This window comes from Saccostrea echinata, unplaced genomic scaffold (assembly GCF_033153115.1).
Source record: "Saccostrea echinata isolate AGI-Se365-2 ecotype Australia unplaced genomic scaffold, CSIRO_AGI_Sech_v1 ptg000053l, whole genome shotgun sequence".
In the NCBI taxonomy this organism is placed as follows: domain Eukaryota; kingdom Metazoa; phylum Mollusca; class Bivalvia; order Ostreida; family Ostreidae; genus Saccostrea; species Saccostrea echinata.
The window spans coordinates 1565032-1587582 of record NW_026889802.1 but is presented as its reverse complement, the minus strand read 5'-3'; the positions used below and the strand labels follow the sequence as shown (position 1 = coordinate 1587582).

Genomic DNA, 22551 nt, shown 5'->3' with positions numbered 1-22551 from the left:
GTTTGCAACCAGCATGGAAAAATAGGAATCTAAACTTAACAGTATTGTATATATTTCAAAAGGTAAAAAATGATCATTTTCTTCTAAAAAAGCTTCCGCTACAAAATATAGTTCCTGGCTTAATCCTATCTGAATGGAATTTAATAGCGGTTTTTTCATAGGATATAGTTTAATTTGCATAGTAGAATCCAGATTTAATGTTAGAACTTAAAAATGATGCAGAATTTTAGAAATAGAGATCCAGGCCAAAATCTGCTCAGAAGCTCAGGATCGAACCTTCTTAAAATATTTGACGTTTTCCAGGCGTTTTTCACGATTTTGATATTTGACGTGTCAGGAAAACTGGCACGTCTGTGCCGGGCAACGCGCTTTGAAAAAAAAAAATGCACTTTGAACAAAATCACCGCACTTTGAAAAAAAATTTCAAAGTGCGTTAAATTTGGGACAAAACCAACGCACTTTGAACAAAAATTTTCAAAGTGCGTTAAAAGTGTACATCAACATTTTTTTTTACCATAGAGGCACTTAACGCACTTTGAAAAAAATATGCATAGAACAAAAATTCTGGACTTAGATTTTAGTTATAGACAGCATTGTATTGATATATTTCTTTCAAAAAACTGATGAATTGATCTACCCTCATCGAGGAGGAGAAACAGGTAGAAGGTCCCTCAGCCCAACTCTTCATCTTTCCTACTCAAATACATGTATTTACGTAACTGGTATGACATTGACAATAAATTTGAGTTAACGTAAATACTATACTTTTGCCAAAGTAGCTTTACAAATTCAAATACAATTCAAATCATAAAAAAAGGCAGGGTAATTAAAGCATGCTATTTGACACGTCTAGCCTTTTTATGATATCAAATTAGTCTGACTGCATAACTTTTGTTAATAAGATTTTTTGAGAAAAGGTTATTAGTGAAAGAGGTAAAAAAATTTCAGTCGCGCGAGTAATGTGGCTCAGATTTATTTTTCTTACTATATCAAATAAATGAGTCATGCAACCATTGTTTCATATATGTTCACAATAGATAGATGGATATGAGAGAGAGAGAGAGAGAGAGAGAGAGAGAATTTTCATGGTATGGAAAAATAATAATTGCTCCTTAAGAAAAATGTGATGCTTTAAGTCACATGTTGTCCCCTACATCTACCAAACTTATTACAGACCGGATAAAAAAGAAGAAAAAAGAAGCGAAATTGTGCTATTTAACAATTATTCCTCCATTATTTCTAAGACCCATTTCCCTTTTATAACATTTACAAGAACCTTTGGGAACAAGACAACCCCTAAAAATCTTTAAAACGTCTATATCTCAGATCCTGACGTCATCACCGAAAAGTAGGGATGTCAACGAATATTCATTCGATGAGTTGATATTCGAATATGAATTTAAGATTCGAATATTTGTTTTTTTTTTTCAGATTTCATAAAAAGAAATACTGTGATTAATAAATTTTGATTAGAACAGTGCTGGAATTATCCCTGTTTAATTTACTAGCGATCAATTTCGATCGCCTGATTTCTTTCACTACTTTCTAATCGTATATATCTGTTATCGTGTCGCCTTTTTGGCTACGATCTGAGTTTGGGGAACTGACTCGCTGGCAGTGGAGAGGACCCTTTAATGACGTAATGTCCGGTCTAAATAGGTTTGGGACGATTACTCTGAAATTAGACACAGGGAAGCGCTAAGTAAATGATACTACTTTATTCAGGTCTCCGATAAGAATGTACAAACAAGGTTAGCTTTTTAAAAAAAAGCTGACAGTCAGCCACTGGAATACAGAAAATTTCTTTCTTGTTTTGTGATGGTATATGATTTGTTTCATCCATCATGTTGTGTTCATTAAAAGTCATTGTCGTCAAAGTTAAAATTCGCCCAGTCGTTTTCTTATTTGTAACATAATGCTGTACATAATAAATAATAAAGCATAGAATAAATTTTAGTTAGACGACATCGTGATCTTTATGATGACCCCCAATTAATTTCTCTTGGGTGCGGACATCAGATACAGGCCCGTAGGAAGTAATTTCAGTTGGGGGGGGGGGGGGCACAGCCATACATTTTCAGTTGGAGGGGCACTATTAACTACCAAAAATTCCTTGAGAAGCAAAACAAAAAATAAATAAATAAATAAGATATTAAAAAAAATTAATAAATAATAAAAAAAAAAGGTCATCAGACGTTTTTATTGAGGGGGCACAAGCATATAGAAGCTATGTTTTCTATAGTAGTCTGTATATCGGAAAAATTATTGGGGGGGGCACGCCCCCCCCCCCGTGCCCCCCCCCCGGTTCCTACGGCCATGAGATAAAGTTCGTCTCAGAAATGAACAAAGCCACTATAATGATACCAATCATTGAACGTTGAAGAATGTATACATTTTCAATTTTACTGTTAAATTCCATAAATGATATAGATTATGATGCTTAAAAGGAAGGTAGACCTTGGGTTAGACTGTGTTAATTATTATAAGATAAAAGTTTTTAATCGTGCAGGTTCGAGGCAATGCATGATAGGGGAAGGGGGAGGGGTGCATACTGTATGTATATTTAATTCAATTTCTAAATTTAAGCATTCATTTTAGTGTTATTAGGAAAGAAAAGAATTGCTTCCAAAATAAAGTAATAAACTGGAAATTCAAAATATTTTATACATACAGTACGTACACCCTAAAATGATACTGGATTACATCTCGCTCACTCTCTCTAATTGGGGGAGGGGGGGCTGTCTATAAATCCGCGCAGTTTCTCTCAACTCTCAAGTTCTACTGTGGTCAGTTTCTCATCTGTGGGCGCGGTTCACGTGCACAAGCGGCACTTACATGTCTATCATCGTGTAAATTATAAGACTTTACACATCTTAAGTGATCTTCTGACGTTTTCATAACTTTCATCATTAAAGTGAAAAGAGATTCTTTTTTTCACTGTTTTGGGACCTTTGTGCAAGTGGAATATTGTGTGAATTCCGACCCGTACATGTCTTATGCAAGGTATTGATCGAGGGAGTTTTGCATCAATCATTCAGAGGAATACACACAAATCCGTGAACTTGCAACGGCGATTGAGGGTATATATATCAAGTGTTAAATGTGCTCTGCATATAAACTTCTCATCTTCTATAAGAAGCACTGAAATATTTTCATAGTATCATATTTCCCACTTAGAACAATCTCTTCTTTAATTTTTCGCCGAGAACGACGAAGAACAATGCAGTCTATAAATAGATCGAGGTTGCGTCTTTGTTTAGAAGGTGTTTGTGAAGAATCACGCCCTTTGGTTGGAGCAAATAGCACGAGTTTCTTTATAACAAGTGTTGTACATCTTTTTCCCAGAATTCCAAATTACGCAAGCGCACTTGCAGTTTCATCCCACCGTAACTAGTCAGCCCGTGGGCTGACTAAATATATAGTCACCAGGCACAATAAAATTATATTTCTACCTGCATAAAGCATTACAAAGGTTGGTGCTCTAACTTACCTAACTCTGGTGACTGATAGAGTGATCAAACAATACAAAAATACTCACTCTATATAAAAAAAACTAAACAGTCATTTGGCTAAATAAGATTTAGTAAGGAAATTCGAACTGACAAAATGTAAACAAGTTTACGTTAACCTTATCAATATGAATAACTTTAACTCATAATAAGAAAAATCATAAAACCCATTATTTTACCTTAAACATCCTTACTACATTAATCAATGAAAGGAATACTTAAACAAAACTTACAATATCAAAGATTGTTGATTCGTTGTGAAAGTCATGTTGTATATTTTATTTGTCAAAATAAAGTATATCAGGAAGGACACTACTAAATTATTTTGTTTTGAGTAAGGTATTAAAGAATTATACAACAATGCTTTATGTATACTACAAAACGTATTTTCCTAGTTTTTATTAAATAAATACAATCGGATCTAGAATCAAGGACAACAAAATGAAAACCTTCTTAGAATCAGGCCATTATCCAGAGAGCTGGTCTACTGGGTGTATAGTGCCAGTATTTAAGAAAGGGGATACAAATAATCCTAATAATTATAGAGGAATTACACTTGTTAGTTGCATGGCCAAATTATTTACAAGCATATTGAATAATAGACTAATGCATTGGGACAAAGAATATAACATAATTACAGATGCACAATTTGGATTCAAGCCGGGTGCAAGTACCATTGATGCAATATTTGTACTACAGACGCTAGTTAACAAATTTTTAAGGAACAAAAGGAAACTTTATTGTTGTTTTGTGGATTATCAAAAAGCCTTCGATTATATCAATAGACTTAACTTGTGGCTTAAAATTAGTTCTCAGGGTATTCAAGGGAAATTACTTTGTATTATTAAGTCTTTATATGATAATATCAAGGCATGTGTAAAATATAATGGCTTACTTACAGAGTATTTTGAAATTACGTCTGGTGTGTTACAAGGAGAAATTTTATCACCATTGTTATTTTCTATGTATTTGAATGACTTTGAACGTCACTTTATTACAAATAATTGTCCATCAATTGAACTGCAGATGTTAAATATATTTTTACTGATGTATGCAGATGATACTGTTTTAATATCTGACTCTGCTGATGGTTTACAAAGAATGTTGGATGCATTGTATACATACACCACAGAGTGGAATTTAACTGTAAATGTTGAAAAAACAAAAATATTAATTTTTCGCAATAGTCGTAAAATCCTTGAAAATGAACGTTGGATATACAACGGTTGCATTGTTGAAGTTGTTAATCAATTTAATTATCTAGGAATGTTGTTCAATTATAATGGCAAATTTGCTGAAACACAGAAACATTTTTCATGTCAGAGTAAAAAAGCTATGTATGGTGTAAACAGTAAAACTAGGGATTTGCATTTTAACGTAGAAACACAATTAGCAGTATTCGATACCTATATTAACAGTGTAATGAGTTATGGAGCTGAAGTGTGGGGATTTCACAAGGGTCAAGATATAGAAAATGTTCACTTAACTTATTATAAAAGAGTTTTAAAAGTCAGACAAAGCACCAGTAATGATGCAGTTTATTGTGAATTAGGTAGATTTCCACTTATACTAGAAAGGAAAAAGAAAATTTTGAAATATTGGGTGAAATTAAAAAACAGTGATAATTGTATTTTACAATCATGTTATCAAGATATGGTGGAAAATAATGATGAATGGATTGTAAACATTAAGAAGGAATTTCAAAGGCTTGGTTTAACTGACATGTATAATAGCAATTGTATTGATAATAATTCTTTGAACATCGTATTTCAAAGAATGTATGACGGTTATAAACAAGATATTATGGCAAGAATTTGTAATTCTCCTAAATATTTTTTATATCAACATGTAGTGGATAATGTTGTACTACAGACGTATTTAAGAAAACCATTACATTCAAAGTATAGAATACCTATTAGTCGTTTAAGACTATCAGCGCATGATTTAAAGATAGAGAGGGGAAGGTATTGTAACATAGAAAGAAAAGATAGAAAATGTGAAATATGTATATCAAATGAGATAGAGGACGAATTTCACTTTGTATTAAAATGTCCTCGATATGAAGAACTAAGAATTAAATATATCAAGAGTTATTATTTTAAAAAAACCATCAGTTTTTAAATTAGTACAGTTACTGAGTTCCACAAATACTAAAGAACTATGTAACCTAGGTAAATTTCTGTATTTTTCTTATCAATTAAGAAATGATGTTTTAAATAGTGTACAGTAAGAAATGATAATACATTAAATGCTATTGTTTATGTAATTGCCACATGTAATGTATATTGTATAGCATATACTACACTTATCCTGTGCAAAGCTTATGTATAAATATTTATGTACATATTTTGTATACCTATGAGATGTAATGTCTCTGGTTCAAATAAAACAAACAAATTAAAATTAGAATGTCTAAAAGACCTCAAGAGTAAACTTATAAAAATAATTTTAATTCATCATTAAATGATTGTCCGATAGAATTAGTCTGTAATGAATATTGTAGAGGGCTTAATTTCAGAATAGATTTGTATATTACTTGATTATCTCGGGTTGTACATAATCTTGAATTTTATATTCATTATCGGAAAATTAGTTAATTACCTATGAAAGATGTCTATGGTAATATTTGTTTATATTTTAAAAACATTGTATCAAACATTACAATCATATCTCTTATTAGGTGGATAATTGTAATTAATTACATGTATTGAAATCTGAACAGTATACCACTATCCTTAGTAAGACGACTGGTTCCTCGGAGCTACTATAAATACACATGTATCAATTGTTAAAATTATACTTTTCTACATTTAAATCAATTATTTTTTTCAAACATTGACAAATATCAAATGGAATTCCTTATTGTACATATATACAAAATCTTCATACAATTTTACTTCCAATATAAGAATACCTACGCTAGATCTTTCATGAGAGTAGGATGATGCATACCGGTATTTAAAATAAACCAGATTTTATTTACATGTATTTTATCGAATATTCGAACATATTCGAATACTTCCATTGAATATTCGAATATTAATTACTGACAAAATTGACATCCCTACCGAAAAGTTAATCAACCAGATTCAAATAATTATTTATCATACCTAAAATTTGCAAATATATTGACCAAGCCATGAATATTTTTTCCAAAGTGCGTTAATATGGTCGATATTAACGCACTTTGAAAAGAAATATTTTTTCAAAGTGCGTTAACTTGGTCCCAAATTTAACGCACTTTGAATTGTTTTTTCAAAGTGCGTAATTTTTTCAAAGTACGTTTCAACATTTACACACGTCAAATATCAGCATAGTAAAAATACGCCTTGAAAACGTCAGATATTCCGGAGTAAAATATTTCAAAATCATTGCCAAAGATCATTCCATCGTGAATGACTTATGTACCATTACCTTACATACATAAGAGCATAAGAAATACAGTACTTGAGAAAAAAAAAAAGAAACTGAGCATCTTTGTTATAGCCAAGTGTTTCTGATCTGCTCCATTCCACTCTTGGCTAGCGAAGATATGATCACCTAGAGGTGTGAGCAAGAGCTTACAAACTGATCCCCCCGCTCCCATATGAGTATAATAGCAAAGTACATGTTTTGCTACGGGAAACCCCGAATAACTGTCCAATTGAAACATTAGATAGGAGATCACAATGGTACTGTGTAACGAAGATTCTATGAAAGTCTCATCATTTACAAGACATAGACTGTATGCTCCTTTAAACACTGTTAAAAGCAAACGATTGGGGGGGGGGGGTTAAATGCCACTTCTTTTCATTTATTCCCCCCTTATTTGCTTTGAATACACAGACTACAATATTTTTTGAGAAAACGTTCAATGTTTACCGCAGGTTCCAACACAGTTTTAATTTTTTCCTGTATCTCGACAATTACAACTTTGGTTAGGCGATATAAAATGGAGAGGGGGTTCACTATGTGGGAAACTCACGTACGGTCAATCTCGCGTATGGTCGTGGGTTTCGGACGATGATCGGGGTGGGTCCTGTCCACAGGTACCTGTGCATCAAGATTAATAATTTTATCATACCAGGCCCTTGACATTGTTAAATGTACCAGTATTAGATTTTTTCCACAGAAACGTGTAACAGGCGCAGATCCAGGAATTTTTTCCAGGGTCCACACCAGTCAGAAAAAGGATCCGACATGCAAAAAAAAAAAAAAAAACGTAAACTCCTTTCCCAAATATGTGAAAAACCTATTTCGTGGGGGTGGGGTGTAGACGCTACACTTCACAACTTCACTTCTTAACGGTTAAACTAAAATAACCCATTTTAGCAATGAAAAGAACGACAACTCTTGGTAGCTCCGGCAAAGTCACGTGAATATATGACGTCATTGCATGTTTATCAGAAACGAGACTAAGGTCGAGAATAGTTTCACCACGGCAAGAAAAATGACGACGGCATGGCAGCAAAACCAAGCATCAGCAGCGACACAAGCAGCCATGTGGTAACGTTTTAAATTTCCTACATACAAACACATTCATTTACCGTCAGTTTTGAAAGAGAACATGAGGTGAATGTTGAAATATATACACGCTTCTTGTCCACCATTTTGATTTTAGATGAGTGTGATAAAAGTCCATTTTGTCAGCATGTACATATTCGTATTCTATTTAAACAATGAATTCAATTTCATGTAATCGAAAACATGAGAATAAGCATATTTTTTTTGTCTGGATTCATTGGGTAAATTATTACCACTTTTGGCCTTCAATGCCATCATTGTTATGCATGTTATATGGAGTATAATGTATACTCCCTCCATTTTGATATGTGGCCTTTCGAGTAAAATTTTAAGAGAAAATCCCACAACTGAGTTTTTATTGAATTTATCTAAAATATGTGATGGTGCAATTTCTTGCTCCCCGGGCAAATACAACATTTGAGCTCTTTAAAGGATAGTTAGAATAATCTAACTGTGTCTCGGGACAAGCCCTCACCACAGTTAGAATATGTCCCATATACTTGCAATGTAGCAAATCGGAGTGGATCCACTCCGAAATGATTTTGAAGAATACAAAAGGAGTTGCACTGAAAATAACTACCAAATTAATCATAACAAACCTTTTTGAGATTGTATATGCCTTTTAACCTAAAAAATAATCCATATAAATACGAAAATTCAACTCATTTTCTCAACGTTTTTTCCTCGCGTCAAATTTAACGTCATGTTGACATTCGGAACTCTCTGGATTGTTCATAGAAAATGCACAGAGTTCGAGTTATCGCCCGTGTTTATTTTGCTACATTGCGAATACACGGAACGAATTCTATCGTTAAACCGGGTCCGTAGGACAATATCATTTTAACGATAAAACATTCTATCTATTTAAAGGACGGTTCTAGATTAGAATCTAAGAGGCTCTATGACCAACACTTGGAGACAGTTTAAATGAATACTTTACAATAAAATTCTACTGTGGGACTGTCTGACCAATATTATTAATTGGGTAGAGTTTTGTAATGATTATTTTCTTGTCAACTTGATTTTTTTGATATTCAGAAATACTTTGAAAATACTTAAACAGTGCTAAATAATTAGGGGAATTTTTGTTCAGTACCATGTTATGCTTTGACCAATATTTGGAGATAGTTTTATAACAATTGCATCAACTCAAAATTTTATCAGTGGGCTTTGACCAAATGTCCTAGACTCTGATCATCATTGTGGGGCATTTTCAGTGGCGCTCTAGTATGTTACGTACATGAAGTATTCTAATTGAAGACACAAGAATACAGTATTCTTTCAAATCATGTGTAAAAAAAAAATGTATTGGAAATTTCAGTTGATATTTGGATTGATTGTCTTGGTTATTAAATTTGTTAATTAGGTCACAACAATATGACCCCTCTAATCCAACTGGGAATGAGAATCCACACTGGGCTCAAGCAAGAAAAGCATTGGAGAAAGCTCAGGAAGAAAGTGGCAAGAAGAAAACCACTCAAGACAATTCAGCACAAAACAATGCTCACCTTAATGTGTTTGCAAACAATCCCAATGCTGCATACTATTATCAACAGGTTTCGTTCTTTCAAAACCAGTAAGTATACCAATTAAGTTTAAAGTTTATGCAACAATTACAGTATGTAGACAATAAAAAAGTTGATTCTAGGGCTGTGTCAATATATCGAATATTCAATACGTATCGATATTTAGGAATGTATCATATCGAAAAAATAACTTCCAATACGTAACGGACAGGCAGTTTTCCTTATAATTCTGTAAAAATGTTGGGAATTTCAGTTACCAAAGATTATTTTGAACTGTTTTGAATTAAAACTGGTCAATAATGAAATAAACATTAATGAGAAAGCACATCTTAAATAACTATTACAAAATACATATACAACTGTATTTTAACATGTTATGTTAGACTCACCCAGTTTTTATCAAATTTATGCATTAAATGTCATTAATAAGACATTTTTGAAAGACTTAATAAATAATCCAATATATCGCATATCGCTTTATAAAATATCGTATTGTATCGTATCGAAATATTTTGCTCAATTATTAGCCGTAGTTGATTCCATGTCTTAATACTTTTTTAAATACATTTTTTTTACACCTTTCAGAAGGAACAGTATGGGAGGACCTATGGGTGGCCCTGGTCCAATGGGTGGACCTGGACCAATAGGACCAGGTTATACACCATACAGACAACAACCTCCAATGCCAAACCAGATGGTAAGTTCATACAAATTTGTATAATCATTTCTAGGCCTTTATCAATAAACTGGAGATGTTAAAGGACTTATCGCATGCTTCTAAATTATTTGAGATTAAAAGTGTAAAACGTTCCTTATGACCACAGTTTATAAATTTTGTGTTTTTACTGCTGATAAACCGCGGTAATTAACCAATTATTGACCCAAATGAAAACCCCTGAATTAAAAATCTAAGTTAATTAGATAGCGATCACGTGACCCTGTGACGTCAAAGACGACAATGGCTGATCAGCTCTTCACGTAAATCTTACTAAAATATACGCGATACAACCTGAATTTTCTGCGTTATGGACGACCAAATCACTGATTTTATAGATATGATTTTTGATATCCAACCTTATATTTTAGAAATGTCAGCAAGAAATAATCTGAAAAATCCGTTAACATTGTAAAAATAGCAGCGACGATAGCGAGGGAGACGCGGCGAAGACGAAGAAACTCGCCATAACAATACAATTTGATAATTTGTCATTTTATCACATGTATGAACTTATTTGATTCACAAATTCAAATTACATAACTTTGTTATTCTTCGTTTTTAACATAATATTAATTTATGCAAGTATGCCTTCATATGTTTTGTAAAGGATGGCGGTCTTGAAAAATAATTTTCCGATCACGAAACATTGCCGTAATCAGACCTACAGATTCTAAATGTTTGGAATAAAAAACGAAAATATCTCAAAATTCTTACACCTTAGAACTAGTTAATGTTTCTATAGTAATTGAAAATCACATTAGGAATGAATTTTATCAGCATTTTTTCATAATAAGCTGCATTTGTCATTGATAACTCCGTAAATAGTGTGTAACTTCTCATCTCTCTATCACTGAATTGTCGCCTATGACGTCAGAGCAGTAATTCGCCGAAATCCGACTGAAATATGCATATTGCCGTATTTGAATTTCAACTCTCAATATCTCTTAAAATACGCTTTCAACAACGTTTATTGTATTCAGAATTTTAATAAACAAGGTTGTAGATAATATTTTTCATAAAATTAAGATTTCTGAGAAATCATGCGACAAGTCCTTTAAGTTCAGACTTATTTCTTTATTTGTTTGAGCATAACATGTCCTCTACTGATGAAAGATAATTGGTTTTCTTTAAGTCCTGATGACTGTCAGTCAGTCTTTCCCACTTGTTTTTTCCAGACCTTTTTGTCTAGACACCTTAAGGTATTGAGCTGATTTTTGGTATGTGAGTCTATGTTGATAAATCACAGGTCAAGTTCACCATTTGTTTTGCTTTATTGATTAACCCATACATGTAGTGGACTAGAATTGCTCATGGATTATTCTCAGAATACTTGTTATTTATAATTCTGTGTTTTGATTTCATGCTTATTTGTAACAGATGTATGGAGCGCCACCACCACCCCCTACTCAGGAACCCCCAGGACCTGATGGTGGTAGGCCAAGGTTTCCAGGAAATACTGGAAATGAACAACCTCCTCCACCCCCTCCTCAATTCAAACCTCGACCATTCAACAATTTCCAACATAGACCAAGAAGTAAGATGATCATTGAAAAAAACACTTAAATGTCACAAAACAAGAACAAATGATTTAATTTATTTTTTTAAGTACTGTAAATTTTAAGAGTTATTGTGATCTTAATTATTATATGCTAGTAGAATGGAGCCATAGGATGTGATCAGATTAGGTGGTTTTGAACAAGAAAATACTTTAAAGCTATAACAGTGATAGTATTGAGTCTAAGCATGTTTATCATGATCTTACCATGGATCTATTCAGATTCTTACTTCAAACTTTTGTTGGCACCATCATAAAATGATACTAAAAAATATATTATTGTGATTTTGAATATGTTTACTAATTTGTTGAACTTAACAGACCCTCCAGGTACAAATGGAATTAGATTCCAGCTACCCAAAAAAGGCTTAAAAGCATCTCAGCCATTCGCAGGCCAGAGAAGATTTCAGTCGCCATATTCTAAGGAAGCAAAAGCAAACAATGAAAATCAGAAACAGATTGGTGAGATTCAGAAGTCTTCAGATTCCACCCAGTTGGTCCAGACACCTGGAAAAGAAGGGTCTGTATGAGGAATTGTAGTGATCTTTTTTTTCCAAATGTCAGTTGAAGAAAATTTGTTGGTCTTGGTTAAAATTATTTACATATTCGTGCGGGTCTATTGCAGCAATGAAAGTAACCGTCCTGGAGCTACTGCAGCAGCTGAGCCAGCCATGCAGGATTGGCCAGAGGACTTAAAGTAAGTACTGGTAATGTCTCCATATTGTGTGCTGTATACTGTAAAAGTGGAGGACATTACAATGGTTTTAATATCACTATATTTGTGAACTAAGAATATTGTGAAATATCAGTGTAGCATTCATATATAAAAGATATCAAATATGTGCCATGCACTTAAACCCGACTTTTCCTATTCCATTATAGTTAGTTCTTGGAGAGTAAGTAACAATCGACATTAACAATCAATAGAATACCCCAAGTTATTCACAACAGCTGTAAATTATTTACTAGATATAATTGTTGTAAATATCTTCCAAGGAGTAAATTTTGAATTGCAAGTATTTCACAATTCAGTAACCATGAAACTGAAACCAGCAAAAAATGTACCACAATGAAAATACTGAAGTTGTAAACATGGAATTAAAGATATATACAGCATTCCTTTTCAAAAAAAAATTTTGATCCTATAAATAATGCAGAAGACCAGTCTCTTTTAAGTAAATGGTTTGTTTTTTTGTCCTAGAAAATATGTGCAGAGAGCTTTTGCCAGTGTACCTCAGAGTTATAAAGATCAGATGGAAGCAGTGCTGAAAGAGAAACTGACAATCTCTTTTAAAAAGAGTGAATCTTGGGCTGTAGACTGGGATAATGAGCCTTTGCCAATGTAGGTTTTTTCTCTTAAAATTGTCAGTTTGTCTATTGAATGTGTAATGAATAGTTCTCGGTTGTTTTCTCTAACACAGTTTACCCTCTCCACAAAGCTGAAGACTTGCATCAAGTTTCTTCATTGCGTGTGGAATAGCATACTGTAAAATTACATATTTTACAAATTTTCGAGGCTTGGGGAAAAAGTATTGGTTCATGGGGATTTGATTTCATGGTGGAAGAAATGCTGAGCTGAAATATATTTGAAAATTCATAGTTTGTGGGGGACATCAATTCATGGGTCTCATCATACTTCAAACTAAAAGGAAACTAAACCCCCACGAAAATAAGTGATTTCACAGTATTTTTCTTAAATTAAAAAACAATCAATTATATAGTGGTATAATGTTGGTTTAAAGCATCATTCAATCTAGGGAAGTATTGAAAATGAAGCATCGCATCTCCTTTCAAGTAGAAATGATTTTTAAAAATAGGGCTAAGTAGGGGTTAATCCACTTGATTCAGATCATGGTACTTGAGGTCATGGTATTGCTTAGGGCTTTAATAATATATCGATACATACCGATATTCAAGTATGTATCATATCAAAAAAATAATTTCCAATACGTATCAGGCAGGCAGTTTTTCTTATAATTCTATATAAAAGTTGGGAATTTCAATCACCAAAAATATTTAACTGTTTTGAATTAAAACTGATCAATTAATGATATAAACATAAATGAGACAGCACATAATAAAATTGTTGGCTTAATACACAGCCCCAGTATTGCCACAGTAGAGGATTTAAAAATTGGGTACATTTAGTTTAATTTTTCCCTAGATCTGTTTCATCATTTAGCAGAAAGTAAGTTATGCTGGAGCCTTTACTTTTTAGTTCAGTGGTTATTCAGCAAAACAAGGCTGTAGACTGACACAAATATCTATTAGATAATTAAACTGCTCAAGAATGTTGTCTATTTTTGAACACCCATATTCAAGCATCTGGATCATTACAGCAATGGCCATTGTATTAGTGGTCTGTGGATAACAAAGATGATCCAATAGTTTACTATATTAATTTCTTGGTAAAAAGCAATACATAGTATATCTTGGAGTAATCAAGATTAAAAAAAAGTGTGATGTTTAAGGTGTTAAAAAAGAACTTGTTAAAATAAAAAAAAAATCTTTTTCAGCATTGAAAATTTAAGTCCATCACCAAAAGTATTTGGCAAGCAACGTTGGGGTGAAGGTAGAGGCAGAGGAGGAAGAGGTCGAGGTCGTATGTCTCCAGCAAAGGGACCAGTGAAAAACCTCTACAGTAAAGACAGGGTACCTACCTATAGGAGGTCAAGGTCATTTTCTAGTGACAGTTACAGTTCTTCAAGGTCAAGGTCTAGATCACCAAGGCGGAAGAAAGAGAGGAAATCTCGCTCCAGCCGCAAACGACACAGCAGGTATGTTGCACCTTCTTGAAGAAAAGTTGCTTACAAGACCAAAGGGCTTTATAATCAATAGAATTGTTTTATATCAATTAAAAAAAATATCCTAATGATGTACTTCTTATGTTTGATTTAGCAGTGACAGTGATACCTCAACAAGTTCAAGAAGTACTCCACTTTCATTAAGTTCAAGAGGCTCTGTCATGAGTCCCCGGGGAAGGGGGAAAAATCAAAGAGGTCGTGGAAGAGGAAGAGGCAAGGATGATAAGAAAGCACGAACCCCAAATAAACTGAACAAAAATGCAAAAAATATCAAGAAAAGGGGCAAAAAGTAAGTAGGCAAAACAAGAACCTTTTGTCATGTTAAAGATGTGCATGTCAAAATTAAACAAGAGGTTTAATAGTGAAGAGATTCAAGATTGTTTTGTTTTTGTTCAAGTTTTTTTGTTCCTGAAGAGGATGATAATGATCCAGAGAAGGCAGCCAGGCTACTGAAGAGAGCTGCCAGGTTTGGCCATCATTTGGGGAACGATGCAAAAAAGAGAAAATCAGAGTTTACTCTCAATATCAATAACTTCAATGTAAGTGTAAAAATGCACAAATTACAGATTTTGATGAATATCTTTTATGTGAAGAGCTGGTTTGGGCAAGTGATGGATAGGGTATTTGATGGCTTAATCGACACTTTTTGGTGCAGGATCCTGTACCATTTCAATTGGGAAGTTTAAATTAAAAAAGTGGCAAAATTTGGAATATTGATGATGTTATACTGTTTAATAAATATAATTAGTTTATAGGGTTATCCTCTATTCACATGTTCATGAAATTCTCAAAAATGAATGTTTTTGATAAAAAGCAATGAAAAAGTTAATTTGCTTGTCAGTTGTAAGTATTTACCTTGAATTGGTGGAAAAAAGAGTCAATTTTCATTGGGGATAGGATTGTTTTCCTATTTTACTAGACCTGCATGCAATTGATAATAAGCCCTGATTGAGCAGGCTCTCGAATGACCCAAAGGGCATTTCTTGTATTGGCAATTGAATTTCTAGATGAAAAAATAAACAAAAAGCATAAACAAGAAGAATAGTTAATTTTTACTATTGAAAATGATTAATGAAAATCATTAGAAAAGAGCTTAAATAGTGAAACAGCTCATAGAAATTTATGCCACATGTTATACAAAATACTGAATTTAAGAAGATTATGAATATTTCTTTTGATTTGTAGAATTCTGATGAGGAGGATCTGGACCTTGCTAGCTTTAATATCATAGGAACATGTGAGGATTTAGAGAAGCCTTATTTACGACTTACAAAGGTATTCAGTCTCATTAATGAGTATGGATCTGTTATCAAATGTTTTAAGTACACATATATATGGGAATTCAGTTTTCATAAATGGTAGGGAAATATTTTACAAGTTATTTGAAATTTTTGTTCCATGTATGAAAACCGTTAGGTAATTTTGTGGGTTTTTACAAATTTTGTGAATGTGTATATACAGTTAAACTTCGTTATCTCGAAGTTGACGGGACCGTTGATGAACTTCGAGATATCCGGGGGTTTGACATATCGAGGGTTATAATTCTAATGAACTTCAAATAAACTTAGTGCAGTGAACATGCACTTAAATAGTAGAAACATGTCAAATTCCTTCTTGTTTGAAATTCTGTATCCGTTTTCTTTAATATACATGTAATTAGCATTAAAAAGATTTTTACATCCTCTTTATAAATCACAAAATAAAAACCTTGTATAATATGCACAGACGTATTAATCCTTCTACCAACTCGGTAAGTCAACCGCTAGCATCGTTTCCCATGTATACATAACCGGATATCGTCTATGCATTGTAAATTTAAAACCGGTTGCTGTCAGAGTAACGCAAACGAAATATACATTTTTTTTAATTGGAAAAACATGTTCATACATGTATAATCATTTAAATAAAATATTTTACCATTATAAAATCAAATGCAAAAGAAGAAACACGCATTTTGTTTAACTACCGAAGAACACTGAATAACAGGGCACTATAGCAGAAGTTTTACTGCGACACACGCTCACATGATGGTGTGTACTGACGGTTGTAAATTCTGCGCGCTCATATACAAATGTAGGAAAAATAAATTCTAATTGCATTAAATTACAGAATTTTGTTTCACTTTGATGTTTATAATTTTCGCTTTCATATGCATGAACTATGCAAGCGCGCATATTACACATAGCATTAAATAGCGATTATCAAGATTTATAAACGTACCCCAGCCATGAAACAATTAACGTGTCATCCACGCGTATGCATAAGACTAATACACACAACCTTTGGCTTGCATAATTAAAATCAAGGTAAGCCATACATACACCTCGTATAATTATCGCGCTATTATTTGTTGATCAGAGGAACACGGGTAACCCGTGCGTGACAGACAGGTGGCTGTTATCACTAGAGCGGTCAGTTTACCTAACGGATTTGATCATCAGAGCGGAAAATTATCCTGACTTCGAGATAACGCATGTGATTTTAATAAATGGGTACACAGTTTTACTTCGAGATAACCGGGGTATTCGACATTACCGTGTTCAACATAGAGGGGTTTATTCTAATCATTTATAAAGCAAATTTCGTCGGGACCGCGGTCTTACTTCGACATATCTGGGGTATTCGAGATATCCGTGTTCGAGATTTCGAAGTTTAGCTGTATGTATATTGAAAGTTTGAAGTATTTTGTTGGAGGGTGAACACTTCTTTTTCTGAAATATTTAGGCACCAGAGGCATGGCAGGTAAGGCCAACAGCAGTACTGAAGAAATCACTGGCTATGGTACAGGACCACTGGAAAACTAAAGGAGACTACCACTACGCCTGTGAACAGATGAAATCTATTCGACAGGATCTGACGGTATGGCTCATTGGAAGTCTCCACCCACATAGAATGCTTTAACTTACTGGCTTCCTGTTATAGTATACCTGCTTTCTTTGTATACTGTGTTTTTCATTGTTGAGTGCATGTTAGTATGCAGTAGACAGGCTACATTTGCATTCTTTGTGTACGATGTTCTCAATATTTGAGTTCATCTTGAAGGGCTGAATGCGACAGTAACAGGCAGCTGACAAAACTTCTTCTTCATGGTTTATTTTGAAAAGTATATGCAGCAGTCTGACAAATGTTTATAAGAAACCCTTTTCCTTCTCTGCTATCTTGAAATACTCATAAATGCCTATTCTCTTCACAGGTTCAGGGGATCAGAGACAAGTTTACGGTGCGGGTATACGAGACGCATGCTAGAATCGCAATGGAGAAAGTAAGGCATATTTCATGTCTTTTATTATTTATTAACATTCCAACAAAATTGTCAGCAGAAGTTAAGTATTGAAATTTTTTTGTTGTTGGAGGGAGGGGGGGGGTGTTTATGTTAATCTCCTGCACTTAACAACATACAATATTTGTGACACATCACCTTTCAAAAGGAGCATTTTTAGCTCACCTGAGCCAAAGGCTCCAAGTGAGCTTTTCTTGAAATTTTTCCATTGTCGTCTGTAAAATTTTCACATTTTCATCTTCTCCAGAACCACTATCAGACATTGATTTATGACTATCTGTACCTTTGGCTATGTGTAAGTAACCAATTTCATTTTGAGACCATATGGAGAGGGGCAAGAGAGGGGAAATCACTTTTTTCTATACATGCATGACAGTATGTTAGTCTAATTTTAGACCCGTTCTTGCAGTATTATCTCCACCTCTCATGCATATTATCAACCTAATCTTCAATCAAGGGCAGGTAAATGTAAATTCTTGATATTTGCAAAGCAGTAAGGGTGAAAAATAAATGATTATTTTATTGTATTACTATAATCATTTTGATATTTAAATTTGGTTCTAAATTGAACGAATTTGTTGACAAATTAACAGAAGTAAAATTAGATAGGAGTGGATAAGAAAGTAACAAGCTACTGAAAAAGAACCCCAAACCCAGTGTTAAGTGCAGTCATCCTTTGAAAATATGTTTCATCTTTGAAAATCTACTCTGTAATCTAGCAGAAAAACCATTAATTGTTGAATCCACTTTTGAAGTTGTGAATTCATGTCTTATGGGAATGAGATTCATGGCTCAGAAAAGAGATGTTTTAAAACATTTCAAGTCTGAGAAAATATCTTTCCCAGATATCTAGCAACAAACCGTTCACTCATTTATAAGGAATGATTTTTTTGTGAAATTGAAATATGAAAAGCTTGCATGTCACATAAGGTGGAAAACTGATCAGAAGCAAATTACAAGTCCAGTGTCTGTCAAGCTGTGTTTGTTTTGATTATAGTCTGTTATATTTATAGGGAGACCATGAAGAATTTAACCAGTGCCAAACTCAGCTGAAGCTTTTGTACAATGAAGGAATTGAAGGAAACCACTTAGAATTCACAGCTTACAGAATTCTCTATTACATATTCACCTCCAATACTCTTGGTATCCTTTTCTGCTGTAATACATGTACAATGATATGGGAAATCTTTCTGTTTTCTGAAATAAAATCTCATAAGTAATTTCATAAAAATGACCTTAACTGACCTACTAGATATGACAACTGCTTTGGCGTCCTTGACTCTTGAACACCGAGTAGACCAGTGCGTAAAGCATGCCCTAGAAGTCAGATCAGCTTGGGCACTTAATAATTATCACAAATTCTTTATTTTATATCAGAATGCTCCTAAAATGTCAGGCTACCTTTTAGACTGGTTTGTAGAAAGAGCAAGAAAGACGGCTCTCAAGACCATTACAAAAGCGTATGTATTTACTTGTTACAGATATTTTCTAAGGAGACATTAAATTTTAACAGTTTTTATTTTCTAAATTCATGATCATCAAATATTACTAAAAACTATAAACTATTCTGAATTTACAGTAGAAAATTAAAGTGGTATAAATAGTAAAAAAAATTTGATTTTGGCATGTTCATGTTGGATTATTTATAAATGATCATACACAAAACATTTAAGAAAACCCAAACCAGGGGTGATAAAAAATGTTCTGACAAAAGTTAATTTTGAATGTTTCGATTGATACATGAATAAAGTTACTCAAGCTACTTATTTCCAGTATTGTGAATAAGATCAGGTTTGTATGCGGTAAGTTTACAAAAAAATCATCGTAATTTTGAATTTAATAAAATCTATGAAAAGAACAGTATAACAAATTTAAACATCTGGCTCCGGGGCCATAAAACTTTGATTAGCTCACTTTTGATCTTGGTCTCACTTCTCCACCATTAACTCCTTATGTTAAGGTGAGACTGAGACCAGAAGTGAGCTTGTCTAAGTTTTATGGCCCTGGAGCCTGATTTAGCTAACTGTTGTAATGTTATTGTATAATATAAAGTACAGACCAAATGATTGTTGTGTGCGCTTGTTATTAATGTGATACTTATGTTTTCTTTTTCATTTGTTGACCTTTCACCAACCTGCTGATCATCCCATTCAATAAATGTAGATTTCGACCAATGGTAGGAGTATCTTTTGTCCAGAGTGAGTTAGGCTTCTCCGACTGGGATAAATGCGTCCAGTTTCTTAAAGAGAAGGGTGCAGTTTTTAATGCTGATAGTACCAAATTGGACTGTAAATTAAGTGCTGCTGCTCTTCAAGCAGTATGAGGCCTATCATTTAAGAATAAGTCGGGTCATGAAGTCCTTGTTCAGGATGGGTCCTTGCAAGCCCCTGTATAGCTGAAGGCCAAAGAACCCCCAATTATTCCTGTTGCTATATGCCCAAGTAGTGCATAGTGAGTGGGAGTTTGAAATATCCATGGGAAGTAATCAAAAGGGGGAAGTCAGTCCTGGATTACAGGAAGTTGCCCTGTTCATCATGGATGTCTGATTCCGGTGTGTAAGTTTTCGAGCATTTACGGATGTGTTGTGATTGATGGAACGTGATTAGCTACATCTCTTCCTCATGACCCGGGTCATGGTGATGAGATGTGGTGGCCAGTACCACAAAGAGCAGTCTTGTGTTCATAGACATTGTTATGAGATGAGGCAGTGTTCAGTGAAGGAAGATCTTTTTCTCCCAACAGTAGATGCAATAAACTTTGTAAATAAGTCTGTATATTGGAGCTTTTATGCATGATATTTAATTTAAGAGAGTTGTTTCATGGTTGCGATTGTGATGTATGACATTGTTGCTGTTTATCCGTGAAATTTTGGATGAGGTCCCTTCATTATAAAATTCAAATTGATGTGTTAATTTTGGAAAATATAGGTTGAGTCCTAAGAAGAACAAATGATACCAGCCGGTAGTTGGATGTGTTCACCATGCAGTTGAAAAGTGTGGGAGGGAATTCTACATTGTTTTCATGAACATTGTAAATCATTGTGTTTAAAAGTAGAATATCGAGGTTCCAGTTCTGATGTTTAAGCAAGTAAAATTCCTTGATTTGTATTTCAGATCGGCTTTATTTACCAGTATTACTTACCAATTAGGTCATTGATTTTTCCAGGGAAAAAAATGCATATCGGTATTGCAGTGTTGGACATTAATTTTTAAAAAAAATTTAGCCTTTAGATTTATTGTAACAGGAGATTCGTGGTCCATTTAGTATCATCAGAAGTTTGTTCAGCATGCTGGCCCATTTAAAGTCGGGATGATTTGAAGATTGATGATTCCAGTGTTAAATGTTTTGTTTCTAAATGACAAACTTTCCGTAGCCGGCAGACATTTTGTCTATGGACAGAGCTCCGTGATCATGTGTACATGTATTTATAAAATCTCTTTTTTCAGAAGCTGGGAAATTCACTCTAGATGCCAATAATAATGGTTTGTAATTGTCCAGTGCTGAAGCAGGCTTTGTCATATTCTGTTAAATGTTTTAAAATTTTTAATATCTGTGATACTTTGTGCCATGGCAACAGCTGGCTGTTGTTAGGCCGATTGTCATGAATGAATATGCATCATTAAATGAAACAAAAAGTTAATACAGAATAAAAATTTTTAGACGTTTTTTTCTTTTCTTTTATAATTGCAATATTTATGCAGGAGATCAGCTTTTATCGAGTTTTTGCTACAGAACTGAAGAGAATCACGAGAAGTGAAGGTAGACATCGAAACAGACTAAACCCCCCCCCCCCCCAAAAAAAATGGAAATATTGCTTTGCTATTCTTTTCCTCCAAAAAATAGGAACCGATATATAATTTTACGCCACGTACGCGGTTCATGTTATTTATAGCTGCAACGTTACTTCCGGTAATAATAAAGCATTTTGTTTGAATAATAGATCTTTTTATGGCCGCCCTTTTATTTCAGCCCCCTGTCTGCATTTCCTCAGCTTCTTCACATTGCTTTTCCGTGATTGTTTATCGCCTGTATCTTCTGCGATTTTTCAATGGCCAAGGATAGCGTCAAACGGTTGCAGATATTTATTGGTAACTAATGTACGATAGATACACGTATAAAGAAGTAAATTTTTAATGGCGATGTTTCTTATTGATGCAGCGTAGGAAAAGTTTGCAAAGCCACAGCTACAACTGATGCAGAAAGTATGGTATCCTGATGGGCCATGTAATTCACTGTCGCTTCATCGAGGTTTGAGTCGATGAAGATGGTGCGATGGCATGAAGCGATGATATGATTGCGGTGACACGATAGTGTGATGACGATGGAGAGAAGGTACAATGACGAAAGTGATACTCACTATCGCTTCATCATTATCGTGCCATCGCATCATCAGTGTCGTACCATTGTGTCGTCGACCCAACAGTCGATGCTTGATAGTGCGATATTAAACTACGTGGCCCAATCCGGATTCCGTTAAAAAAGGTTCCGTTGTAAGATTTTTTTCTTGGCTAACGGAAGAGGTACATATTGAGATAAGGCGCGGAAAAGCAAAAATATAAGGGAATAGCAGCATAATTTGTCGCGGAAAAGGGAATGCATTGTGGCAAGTTTGGTTGTGTGACCGTGTTCATCTTCACAATTTCAAGGTTTTATGAT

At 33.9% G+C, this 22551-nt stretch overlaps 1 protein-coding gene across 1 annotated transcript; it reads left to right on the top strand.

Moving 5' to 3' along the window:
* The first annotated feature begins 7889 nt into the window (after window positions 1–7889).
* LOC133204472 (leukocyte receptor cluster member 8 homolog) lies at window positions 7890–21561 on the top strand. Its single transcript, XM_061340212.1, has 16 exons — window positions 7890–7994; window positions 9379–9588; window positions 10124–10235; window positions 11634–11790; window positions 12133–12331; window positions 12437–12508; window positions 13013–13153; window positions 14328–14588; window positions 14710–14904; window positions 15013–15154; window positions 15801–15890; window positions 17340–17474; window positions 17809–17877; window positions 18909–19038; window positions 19148–19355; window positions 20059–21561. Exons 1-16 carry the CDS (start codon window positions 7939–7941, stop codon window positions 20216–20218), a joined length of 2337 nt encoding a protein of 778 aa, XP_061196196.1. The 5' UTR covers window positions 7890–7938; the 3' UTR covers window positions 20219–21561.
* Window positions 21562–22551: the final 990 nt, after the last annotated feature.

What these genes read in the sequence shown, in the direction of transcription:
- LOC133204472 (XM_061340212.1), top strand. Translation starts at nt 7,939, where the DNA reads ATGACGACGGCATGGCAGCAAAACCAAGCATCAGCAGCGACACAAGCA. An exon ending in CTCCAATGCCAAACCAGATG is followed by an intron (nt 10,236 to 11,633) that starts GTAAGTTCATAC and finishes TATTTGTAACAG; the next exon opens with ATGTATGGAGCGCCACCACC. An exon ending in CTTATTTACGACTTACAAAG is followed by an intron (nt 15,891 to 17,339) that starts GTATTCAGTCTC and finishes TGAAATATTTAG; the next exon opens with GCACCAGAGGCATGGCAGGT.